The sequence below is a fragment of the Rattus norvegicus genome, chromosome 8 (assembly GCF_021556685.1).
Source record: "Rattus norvegicus strain SHRSP/BbbUtx chromosome 8, alternate assembly SHRSP_T2T, whole genome shotgun sequence".
Lineage (NCBI taxonomy): Eukaryota > Metazoa > Chordata > Mammalia > Rodentia > Muridae > Rattus > Rattus norvegicus.
In genome coordinates, this window is record NC_141541.1 from 26,611,252 (window position 1) to 26,623,907 (window position 12,656).

At 52.9% G+C, this 12,656-nt stretch overlaps 1 protein-coding gene across 13 annotated transcripts in view; it reads right to left on the reverse strand.

Annotated features, from left to right (window-relative positions):
* The window catches only part of Dock6 (dedicator of cytokinesis 6), a 52,120-nt gene that overhangs the window by 14,624 nt on the left and 24,840 nt on the right, over positions 1 to 12,656 (reverse strand). For 8 of the 13 annotated variants that reach the window (XR_015626854.1, XR_015626858.1, XR_015626856.1 and 5 more), the window contains 12 exon segments: positions 9,698 to 9,790; positions 9,356 to 9,451; positions 8,877 to 9,017; positions 6,747 to 6,860; positions 6,466 to 6,636; positions 5,391 to 5,530; positions 5,133 to 5,302; positions 2,669 to 2,829; positions 2,143 to 2,325; positions 1,306 to 1,432; positions 891 to 975; positions 27 to 123 (listed from right to left, as the gene is read on the reverse strand). Coding sequence is in view for 4 of the 13 variants with exons in the window: in XM_087563079.1 (XP_087419205.1) it covers positions 27 to 123; positions 891 to 975; positions 1,306 to 1,432; positions 2,143 to 2,325; positions 2,669 to 2,829; positions 5,133 to 5,302; positions 5,391 to 5,530; positions 6,466 to 6,636; positions 6,747 to 6,860; positions 8,877 to 9,017; positions 9,356 to 9,451; positions 9,698 to 9,790 (1,578 nt within the window). In the remaining 9 variants the exon portion in view is untranslated. 13 annotated transcript variants of the gene reach the window in all.

A 12,656-nucleotide genomic window follows, 5' to 3' on the forward strand; every position in this document is an offset into this window, starting at 1 on the left:
CAGAACAGACACTGGACAGGCCGCACCTGCACGATGATCTCCAACATGTCCAGAACCACCAGGCTGGCCTCTGTTGCCAGGTTTCCATCCACCAGAGCTTCATGTTCCACTTCATCCTTGGTCCTGGAGGGCAGGGGAGAGCCCGTGATGTCACTTGAGTCAGATCCAGTGACACAGGGGAATGCTCTCCCACCCTCAGCTGTCCCTGGAGGGAGCAGCTCTCCAGAAACTGGTCTAAATCAAGGAATTCCTTGCCCACATGTCATGGTCAGAGTGCGTTCCCAAAGGATCTCAGTGGTAGAGCCCCTCCATCCTTCCCTGCCTAGAATCCCCCAGTGAGGGGCTGGCAGCATGGCTCAGTGGTGAGATCTGTGGATTGATAGACCCATTTAAAGAGAGAAAAGAGAGGTCGGAACTAGCTAGCTATTCCTCGGTCTTTGGTTATTAGGAGCGTGTCCTAGGAAGGGACTAAGGGAGGTTTCATGGGACAACTTTCTTTTTCTTTTTCTCTGGAGATGGGTTCTCACTGTGTGGCTCTGTATGCCCTTGAACCCGCTATCTGCACTCAGATTACAGATCTGCGCCACCACCCCTGTGAGAAAACCCTTCTTTGTTTGTAGTGGCTGCCTCAGTGTGGTGGATAGACTCAAATGTGTGCATGCTTGTCCCATGGGGAGTGGCACTATTAGGAAGTGTGGCCTTGCTGGAGAAAGTGTGTCACTGCGGGGGTGGGCTTTGAGGTCTCCTATGCTCTTGGGGGTCAAGATGTAGAAGCTTCCCTTATGAAAGCTGCCTTGGTCACGGTGTCTGCCGCAGCACTGAAACCCTGACTAAGACACTCTGGCAGCTCATCGTGGCAACAAACGACACTCATCTACTACTCAACCTACTTGTCCACGCGGTCTGAGGTCTGTCTCCAGTGTGTGACGCTCTTACGCCAGCGAACATTCTCTTGGTTTCCAAATGGACTTCTCTCTGCCACGCGCGAATGTCCATTCGTTCGTAGATGGGTAGAGATAGACAACCGTAGGTCAGCACAAGGAAACACACCCAGCAGGGAAACACCATGAGGGCTAAACAGGGTGGGGCTGAGTTAAGGACAGGGTTGCCCAGCAGAAACCACAGCTACACAAACAGCTTGTGCAGACAGACGGGAAGCACACGCATCCATGTACAGGACAGGGAGATAAGAACTGTTTCTCTCCTACATCTGAGGCCTGGCCCTGAACTGGTTTCCTGCCTCCATCCCCCGAGCGCCGGGTTTACAGACGGGGACCGCCGCACGGCTCTCCACAGTCAGCTCACCCCGGCTCCGCCGCACCATCTCCTGCCGAGCCCCGATGGTGCCTAGGATGGCCTCCTCCAGCCGGGCTTTCATGTCCAGGGACTTCTTGAACGTGAGGCTGTTGATCCGCTCGAAGGCTTTTTTCCCCTGGGGAAGCAGAGAACTGGGTGACGTGTCCCTTCTGCTGGGACCCGAGGCAGCCTAGGCCTCCCACCTCCGCCTTGGGCAATTCCTATCTCTGGGGCCTTCTGCCAGAAGCACAGCTCAGTCTCCTCTCCAAAATCTCACCACCTCTAAATTCTCTTCCTCCCTTCCCAACATCCTTCCTTCCTTCCTCCTTTCCTTCTATCCTACCACACTTCCTCCAGTAACCACAAAGCCAAAAGCTATGCCTCCAGACCCCCTCGTAGCTTGCCTTTCTTTGCTCCTTCCTTCCCTCTCTAACTTCCTTATTTTTAAGACAGAGCCTCGAGGAGTCCAGGCTGGTCTTGAACTCACTATGTGGCCAAGAATGATCTTGAACTCCTGCTCCTGCTCTTCCACCCAAGTGCTAGGTACAAGAGGCTTATGTGGACTCCCCACTGCTGCTTCTCATTCTCTTCTATGCTGGGAATGGATGAACCTTATACATGCTAGCCCAATACACTATAACTGAGCACATCTCCAGGGCAACAGTCTGGTGATGAAGTCATGTGACACCTTACTCGAGAGCTGAGGATAGACACAGTCCACCCTTCAGCCTCATTTCACAGAAGCCCGTGTCCAGACAGTCTGCCCCTTCCCACTAGGCTCCTGCTGCAGTGGGCTCTAGAGGAATGCTGCGCTACCCCACCCCAGGCTCACCCACCCAGTCACACCTTGTACTCGAAGGCAGCCAGACAGAGGTAGAGTAAGTCGAGGAGGCGTCCCAGCTGGGGCAGGGCCAGGTCGGCAGCCCAGCGCTGCAGGAGTGCAGGCTCTGCATTTTTCAAGACCCACAGCACACACACCAGTAAGGTCCGGCTGGACTCAGCAGAGAGGGGACAGCCTGAACGAGCTGCCTGGGTGCACAGAGGGAACAGAATCCATTTCTATTTTCCTTATAGAAGGGGAACGGTGGCCAACTGTATCTTAGGACACGCGTTCCTTTCTCTCTTTTTTTTGTTTGGGACACAGGCTGGTGTCCAACTCTTGACGTAGTCTGAAGATGACGTTAAACTTCAGATCCTCCCACCTCCGTCTCCCCAGGGCTTCGATCACAAGTGTGTACCATTCCATGTGCTGCTAGGGACAGAACCCAGGACTCGGTGCACGCCAGGTGAGCACGCTAGCAACTGAGCTCCAGTCCCAGCCAGGGACACGGGCTTCCTTCAAAGGTATCTATGGCACGAGCCTCGGACTTACTGTTGAAGGTCCCTGGGAAATGCTGGTCCGCGAGCCAGGAGCCAGAGGTCCCCCAGCGATGGCCATGGCCACAGATGGGTTGATGGTGCCTCCAATGTCCCCTTCACCTTCTGTGTCTGAGTCCAGCATGGAAGCCAGTCTTGACCGCTGCCCCGAGCCCTCTGTGAGCAGAACAGATGGCAAGAATGAGGCACTGGTGAGCACCTCGCTTTGGGCAGGAGCAGTGGCACATGCTTTATTTCCAGCCCTTGGGAGGCAGAGGCAGGCAGATCTCTGAGTTCAAGGCCCACCTGGTCTACAGAGTGAGCTCCAGGATAGCCAAAGCTACACAGAGAAACCCCGTCTTGAAAAACAACAACAAAATCTCCCAGTGAGGGCTTGGGAGTGTGTCTCAGGCTCCTGAATGCTGGTTTTCTGTGTGTGCACTATGACACACTTGGCTGCCCCAGACAGACAGAAGAGAGAATGAACCTAAGTGAAATTCTGGCCGCACCAGGTTCCAGCTTGACTGAGGAGATGGGAGATGTCCGTCTGCCCGGACACTAAAAAGTGCACCCTCATGGGAGGGCAGCAGCACTCCAGCCATGGTTCTCCCATGTATATATATGTATATACATGTCCAAGGAAAGCACAAAGCTACAAGACATGTGAGAAGACAGGGAGACATGGGCAAGCGGCACGGACATTCCAAGTAGCACAGAGAAGAGTGCGAGCGAGCAGAAAGACGGCTCAGTGGTGAAGAGCACAGATTGCTCCTCCCAAGGACTCGCGTTCCGTTTCCAGCACCCACACATCCTCTGGCCTCTGTGGGCACCAGGCCGGCACATTGTACATGGACATACACACAGGCAGAAGTCATACTCATGAAAGAATATAAAAAAGACAAAAATAAAAGAAATGAAATTGAAAGTATGAAAAAATTAAATCAAATTGGACATTTTACAAGTTAAAAAATTAGTGTCTGAAATTAAGAATTTTGTCTAGGAGGTGGCTCATAGCTAAGCCTTTGCCAGGTATGCATGAGGAGTGGTGTTCAGGAGCCCAGTGCTCACAGAATGCCAGACATACACTGAAAACACATTTGTAGTTCCAGCCAGAGCAAGATGGCCAGGTCCTTGTCAGCAAGCTCCAAGTCTGACTGAAGAGGACCCGCCCCAGTGGAGAGTGGTCAAGGCTGACTCCTGCCATCAATCAACCTTGGGACTTCACGTGCAGTGTGCCTGTGTGCATGCTCACCCATGTGCACACATACACATGCACACACATACACTAGTGTGCATGCACACATATTTACTAATGTGCATACATACATATGCATATGCAGTGTGCCTGTGTACATGCTCATTCATGTGGGCACATACACATGCACACACACATGCACACACATATACACTATCGTGCACACATATACACATACACATGCACACACATATACACTAGTGTGCACACATACACACACGCACACATATACACTATCATGCACACATGCACACATACACATGCACACACATATACAGTAGTATGCACACATACACATACATACATATACACTAGCATGCATACATACACACATACACACATGCACACATATACACTAGCACGCATACATACATACAGATGCACACATATATACACTAGCATGCACACATACATACATACACAGGCACACACATATACACTAGCATGCACACATACACACACACACAGGCACACACATATACACTAGTGTGCACACATATACACACACATGCATTTGTACACACATGTGCATACATACACACAACAGAAAATGAAGAAACGGGGTTGGGGATTTAGCTCAGTGGTAGAGCGCTTGCCTAGGAAGCGCAAGGCCCTGAGTTCGGTCCCCAGCTCCGAAAAAAAGAACCAAAAAAAAAAAAAAATGAAGAAACAAAGAACTAAGTAGATTGTGTTGATTGAAGAGTTGGTGAGTTTAAACACAGACCAACAGACTGTTATCCAGATGAGGCAGAGAACAGAACAAAAAGCATTCGAAAACAGCAGACATGTTATACTTGCTAACATACATCGTCACTGGAGGCCGAGGAGAGAGAGAAGTATAGACAGGTGAGAGGCCTGAACTGACAGGTCCTGCCACACAAGCAGTACCCTAAGCTGTCCCCAGGAGGGAGGTGTGCAGGGCTGCTCACAGCTATGAATGGGTGAGAGCATAGTTCTCTTGCCTGCTGTTTCCCACTGAGCCCTCACCTTCCCCTCAGAGAATAACACACGTCATCAGGAGGCCTCTGGACATGGGCTGCCAATATCAGGACAGTTCTCTAAATGCGTGGTTCTCTATCATAATGGATACCAACACTGCTTCACTTTCCCGGTGAGACTGGCTTGATGCGGGTGCCATGGGGAGTCTGGCCTAGGCTGCTCACTCTAAGGCTGACACACACCCCATGATCTGACCATGAAACCCCATCTTCCCCAGCCCTCTAACCGGCAAAGCCGTGCAGTCGTGGCAGGGTATCCCTTGCGAGGGAGAGCAGAGGCAGGTACAGCTCGGCCACCTTGGCCTTCACCGTAGCATCTGTGTAGCGGGAGTCAACATCATGGCTGCACAGCAGGTTGTGCACAGCAGTAATGGCCTTCTTGTGCAGAAGGGATGCCCTGTGGAGTGACGGGTGCTCAGCATGGTGCAGACATGGCTCCTGGCCCATGCCACTGTCCCTGGGCTGTGCCCAGGCCCCGTGCTCACCCCTCAGCTTCTGGATCCAGGGCCAGGGCCAGCTCTGTCAGCAGGAGTCCGGACAGGAAATGCTGCTGCCTGAACGGCCCACTCAGCTCGAACATGCTGATCACCTTCGGGTCAGGGGCCTGGCTGGAGAAGGTAGAGCTCTGCAGATGGTAGAGTGGATGCCCAGGTCAAGGATCAGAGGTGAAAGGTCACCACCATGGCTACCATGGAAATAGCATCAAGAGCTGGAGATGACTGGTTGAGATGGGAGAGACATAGATCCGAAATCTTCGTATTTCCCATTTTCCTCTCCTAAAAGTGCCTCAGAAGGGGCTGGCCAGGGGCTCAGCCATGAAAGCCTCTCTTCCTTCATCCAGCCTAACTGCCTGAATTTGAGCCCCAGGGCACACGTGGTGGATGGAGAAGATTGGATCCTGAAACTTGTTCTGACCGTTGCACCATCACATGCCTCCCATTAAATAAACACGAATGTAAACTGAGAACACCTCACGACAGTGTCATCACGATATTATTCTGCTCACTTATTGTGTGCTGACAATGTCAGTGCAATAGTCATGTTGGTGGGCGTAGGGTTAAAGGTCAGAGGTCAGGAACTGGAGAGATGAGACGGCTCAGCAGTTGAGAGCACTGGCTGCTCTTCCAGAGGACCTGGGCTCATTTCCCAGTATCCGCATGGTGGTTACAACCATCCAGTGCCCTCTCTGACCTCCACTGGCACTAGGCGTATGTGATGAAAGTCATACACATAAAATAAAAATTAATAAATCTTCAAAGGTCAGAGGTGAGAGGTCAGGGTAACCCATCCACGAAGTAGGAGGGCGTGGAGTCAGAACTCAAAGGGCTGAGAAACAGCACATTGAATGCAAGTCTAGGAATTGAATTTGGGACCAGAAGGGGCCATTTTTCCTAGGAAATTTCTGAGAAGTCCTGGGTGAAGACTCAGAGGTCAAAGGTCAAAGGTTAAGGTTCCACCAGGCCAGCAGCCCACAAGGAATAGAACAGGGGTGGAGATAACAGGTTGAAGGTGTGTCACTGAAGGTGAAAGGAAAGAGGCTGAGGGGAGAAGGGCGCCTACCTGGGAGGTAGTGGAGGACACCGAGGGGGAGGGGGAGGCTGGAGGTGACAGGGGGCAACAGGGGAGGTTAAGGGTCACGTAGTGCTCGTGGCTACACAGGATGCGGGTGAAGTCCATTCGTAGTGTGAGCAGTGCAGCTGGGTTGGGGGCAGACTGCAGCCGAGTGGCCACCTGCAAGGGAGGCAATGACCCGGTGGCATCGGCATCACCATGCCCACACTGCACAGGTCCTGTGGCATGTCATCCGCCTCGCCCCCACCCATTCTGCCACGCGCACCTACCTGCTTGTAGTGAGCGCGTACCAGGCTGAAGATGTAGCCTCGGTCCGCTATGGACAGGAGATCACTGAGGAAGAAGGCCAAGCTAGCGTTGAGGCGTTCAGCTAGCTCCATGTCCTGGAGACACAGGGACCGTCAGTCCATATTCACAGTGTCCAGCCTGGCTCACAAGGCCACCTCTGCATGAAGTCCTTAAGCCCTGGCTCTGTGATCTAGGTCCTCTTCCTGACTGCATCCTCCCTTCCACCCGCTCACAAGACGTTCACGTCACAGGTTCTCACTGTGCAGCCTTAGCTGCTCTAGAACTCTCTGTGTAAACCAGGGTGGTTTCACGCTCAGAGATCTACCTGACTCTGCCTCCTAGGGCTAGGATCAAAGGCCTGCACTACTATGTCACGCCCAGCCCTGCAATCCGTTTCTCTTTCTCCTCCCACCCACAGCTGAGTAACTCACCCTCTACATCCTGACTTCAGAGCTCAACAGAATATATTTCCCAGGCTCCCTTGCAACTGAGAGCTAGTTGACCACATTCTGGTCAATGAAATTAGAGAGGAGGTGAAAAGCACCCTTTCATTATTTGAAACCCTGGCTGATCTGGGAGAGCCTGGACCAAACTCTGGAAGCCCCACAGCCTACTTATGTGCAGAGAAACACTTCGGTTCTGTTTAAATGCCTATCATGTCTTCCAGCAAATTAATGTGCTCGACTGGTACACGGTCATCAAACCTTTAACGGGCATCTATTGAGCACCTACTGTGTGCCAAAGCAGTGAAGAAAACACATTGTCCTGGCTGCTGTCCAAGAGTCTTAGGGAGACAAGTGACAAGTTGACATTACATAGACAGCCCAGGCCATCAGACTTGTGACTGTCTTGTCTTGATCTCCAAGTGCAGGGAGCACAGGCGTGCACCGCCATGCCTAGCTGGGGCTGCCCTGAATATGGAGCCAGACACAGTTGGTGCTCACTACATGCTAAAGGAGTGAACTAATGTAATGGGCAGTGCCATCACCAGTGTCACTAATGTCAGTGCCTGGGACTACTCCAAGGACACCAAGATTGGGACCTCTGGACCAGCCAAGAGGTCAATGGGATTGTGTAACTTGGGCAGGATTTTCCAAATCTGAAATATTCCTATCAAATCTCCAGGTGACATTTCTCTTTAAAATCCAGGAGAGTTGCTGGGTGACGGTGGCCAATGCCTTCAATTCCAACACTCCTGAGGCAGGGGCTGGGGCAGTGGTGAAGGCAGATGGACTGAGGCCAGCCTGGGCTACAGAACAAGCTCCAGGACAGCCTGGGCTACACAGAGAAACCCTGTCTCAAAAAGGCAAAATGAAAAAACAAGAAGGAAGAAACTAGGAGCTGCCTCTGCAGGACCTGGGTTGGATGGAGCAGTGCAATGGTTGTTTCTGTGTGAGGAAACAGTTACTCTCTGGCCTCCATACAACCCTACAAAAGTGACTAGGATTCAAACCCTTTTGCTTCTTCCTCCCCAGTGGTATGGCACTAGGTTCTGCCTCAGTTTCCCTCTCAGTGAAGTGGAGATAACATTAATTCTTCATGGATGACTGGTAAAATTTAAGGATCCTGATGGTAGCACACAGCAGGCGATCAATAAATGCTTCCCTAAGAACACTCTGATCATGACTGCTGCTTGCCTAATCCCTGTGGGGACTGGAATTGGTGATCCTAGAGCCTTGACCATCATCAGGGTCTCAGAAATGCAACATCTATTTATTATGCTCCTACTGTATAGTGGTACTGTGCTAAGGATGTGCCCCCCACCCTCCAGGTCTTTGCCAACTTGTATTTGTCCCTGGATTGTTCCACTCCAGTCATGCTCACTGCCCAGCTGCGAACCTGCCTCAGGATCTTTGCGCTCGACACTCCTCCTGCCTGCAGCTCCCAGGCCTCACCCATTTCATCTTCCAGTTCTCCCTCTAAAGAAGCTGCTTTGCAAAGGCAAGAACCTGATCTGTTTTACTTATGGCTATGTTTCTACATTCGGCCAGGGTCATGAATACCATAGGTGCTCTAGGAAGAGGACATGGATGAACAGATCCACGCGGCCTGCTGCATTCTTGACCACGGCATTGGTCATGCTTCTCTAAGAGGCCTCGAGCCCTCCTCACCTTATGGACTCGGGTGATGACTTCCAGGCCCACAGAAGCCACCAGGGCCGCGATGTCATCCAGGAAGCGCCCAGGGAAGCGCAGCTTCCGGGGAGTGTCCAGGCGCTGGCCCAGGAGCAAGTGTAGCTCCATACTTTTTACCTGGGAGTGAGGCAAGTGGGCAGGGCTGTCACGTGGGCGGTGCTTCAGGGCTGTGGGAGGAGCTTCAGATACACTGATGGGGCTTGAGGGAAACCTGGTGCCCACAGGTGGGGTTCTACAGGCAAGGAAGTGGGTGTGGGTGGCTCTGAGCTAAGTAGTTGTAGCGGAAGGGTGATCTGGATTTGACAGAAAGGGCGGAACTTTAGAACAGAGGGCTTAAGGGGTCCTGTCTCCAGCGGGTGCACTGAGGACTGTGGGCAGGGCCATTTCTTAGGGTTTCCCGCTGCAGTTTCAAGGCTCTTTTTCTCAAGGGTCTCCCAGGACGGGGCGGTCCTCACCATGAGCTGGAAGAAGAACCAGGCGTGCTGCAGGACCAGCTCGCGAACCGCGCTGCCACTCACCACCCACTGCAGAGCCAGCTCCTCGTGCAGCAGCTGTGGGTAGGGCTAGGGTCACCAAGAGTCACAAGCCACCCCACCCACACACCCCTTAGGAAGGCATCCCTTCGGGGATGCAGCCCGAAGCCTGGTTGGGGGTCAGAGCAGCAGGAGGCCATGCAGGATGGGATGAGGGTGGATTCCAGTCCCTGCTGGGTTCTGGATGTGGGGAGGAGCGCTGGACCCCTTTCCCATGGGGCAGTGGGGCAGACATCAGATCAGCCACCCTACTGTTCCCTCTACCTTCTGCACAGTGTGTCTCAGCTGAGGGGCTGGCAGGGCCGAGGAAGAGGCCTCAAGGTAAGAGGAGGCCCGGCTAGAGTTGCGGTCGATGGCCTAGGACAGGATGGGATGGAGAGCATGGAATGGTGAAGTGAGTTAGTGATGTGGATGGGACACAGGAAGAACATGGAGGGAGGGAGGATCGGTCCACATGGGCACGGGAAGAAGCGATGGGTCTGGATCAGCATGAACACAGGAGGAAGCTGCTATGGTTTGAATACATCTCCAGAAACCTTGTTCACGGATTAGAGATTTTGTGTTTGGTTTTTTTGAGACAGAGACTCATGTAGCCCAGGCTGGCCATGATGGCATTTGGTGGTTGCCTTTGTAGGAGGCTAGCATTAGGTGAGGTAGGAAGGTGGGACCTCCTGGTACTATTAATGGCTTCAGAAGAGAAAGGCAAGCAAGGAGAATGCACCCACAACCCTCTGAAGACGCTGAGGACTGTGAGTTCCAGGTCAAGGGAGACCTTGTCTCACAATAAAGCAAAGAGGAAGGAAGGAAGGAAGGAAGGAAGGAAGGAAGGAAGGAAGCAGGGAGGGAGGGAGGGAAGAAAGAAGGGAGGACAGCAGAGAAGAGGGAGGGAGACGAAAGTGGGCAAGGGGGAGAAGAGGGAGCCGAGTTAGCTCACTGCCTGACACCATGGACCATCCTTCACCACAAAATACAGCAAGACAGGCCTGTGCTCTGGGGTCGTGAAGTAAATAGTTATTGTTGTTATGGCCCGGTCTTGAGTACGTTGTTCTAGCAATAGAAAATGTCCTGAGCTGATTGGGAGAGGGGTGCACATGAGCAACAAAGGCAGATGGCAAGAGATGCGGGCCTCTATGCAGAGGTCGTGGATGACCAGGGTGCCGAGGGAGGACACGGAGCGGTGGTGACGAGCTGCAGAAGCAGTTACAATCAGATGTGTTGAGTGGAGACGGGGCTGGATGTGGTGGGCACACCTGTCACCTCGCACTCCGGAGGCAGAGGCAGGAAGGGTGTGACTTCCAGGCCATTGTGGGCTACAGAGCAAGACTTTGTCTCAAAACACAACAACCAAACGGAACAAACAATGAAAACAAGGGCTGGAGTTGTGCCTGGCACAGAGCACTTGCCTTCCGTGTGCAAGGCTCCGGGCTCTGCCCCCAGCACGGGGGATAGGGAGAGAAAAGAGGGTGGAGGTGGGAGAGAAGGAGTCGAGACTATCAATGAAGATGGTGATGGGGTGGGGTGAGCGGACATGGATGAGTGCAGAGGGCACAGCAGAGCCTGAGTGGGGAGAGGGGTCGGGGAGGGGACGGGCTGTGGCTGGCGGGGCCAAAAGTCAGGGCACCACTGCAGACAGGGGAAGGCACATGGTGGACTGATGAGCTCAAGAGTTAAATGGATGAGCTCACAGGTGGAGTACTGAGCATGGAGGAGGTGCGTAGAGACAGCAGACACGCACGGAAGGAAGGTAAGACAGTGAAGATGGCATGTGCTAAGCATCCTGGACAACAGGCCTGGCCTCCTGCCCCAGCCTCGCCAGGGCCTCACAGGGCCTTAGCAACCCTCTCTATGAAATGGATTCATGTCCCTTGCCTGGCTTCCTGGTCAGGAGAAGAGACTCAACGGTGGGGCTGGCTTTGCCACTGGCACCTGAGTGCCCTGCAGGCTCCGGGGCCCAGCACACACTGGCTACTCGGCATGTCTGAGTCTAGCCACACACTACAAAGACCACTTCCTACCAGGGACAGCACCTTGCTTCTACCTCAGCACCTCCTCTTGGCTCTCCAACTAAGTCCTAACTGACCCTTGAGGAAATTGAGGGCAACCCTGATGAATGCTAGGGGTTGGAGCTGGAGTTGCGGCTCAGCAGTTAAGAGCAGTGGCTGCTGTTGCAGAGACCTGGGTTCAATTCCCACCATCTACATGGTGACTTAGAACTGTCTGTAACTCCAGTTCCAGGGGATCTGATTTTGACTTTAGAGGGCACCAGGCAAGTGCAGCATAGATATGGACACAGGTAAAACACCCATGCACATAAACACATCTGACGTGTAGACTCAAATGCTGGGTGTGGGCTGGGAGAGCAGTTGCCTAGCTTACTCTGAGTCCTGGGTCCCATTGCTAGCCCAATATGGACCAACCATGAAGGCATATGATTTACCACTGAACTTCATTCCTATCGTTTTTTCTTTTGGGACAGAAGCTCACATTTTCTAGGCTGACCTCAAACTCCCTATGTAGCCACAGATGACTTTGAACCACTGACCCACCTACCTCTGTCTCCAAAGGCTAAGGTTACAGGCATGTGCCACCATGCTTGCTTTGTGTGGTGCTAGGGATGGAACCCAGGGCTCTGTGCACGCTAGGCTGGCACTCTACTCGCTGAGCTCCAGCTTCCGCCTGTCAACTGCAACTCTACCAGCACTTCTGAGCCTGCTCACTTGATGGACGGGTGTCTATTTCGGGGATGCGTACTACGGCCCAGGGATTGCTCTTCCTAAGGAGACTGCACCGAGTCCGATGCCCAGGCTTCAGACCATGGTGCTGAGCACTTTACTGAGCGTCCTGTTGTTTGCTTTGTTTTGCTGAGACCAGATATGATGTAGTCCAGGCTGCCTTGAAACTCCTATGTAGCACAGGATGACCTTGAACTCCTGCCTCTACCACCCAAGTGTTGAGATTACAGGCAGGCAGCTGAAAATTTGATGTGCTACCTAACTTCATCTTAGAACCGGAGAGACTCAGAGGCGGCCAATCAGCTGGGGCAGAGGGCAAGGCCTAAACCAGGGCAGGCTGGAGCCAGGCCCACTGCAGGCAGAGCCCCTCCCCATACTAGGTCCCTGGAAAGGGCAAAGTTGGGGAACCACTGTATGTGAACAGTTGGGGAGCTACAGGGGTCCAGGGCTTCACCACCCTTCTAAGAATTCTGTAAGCCAGGGGATGGTTA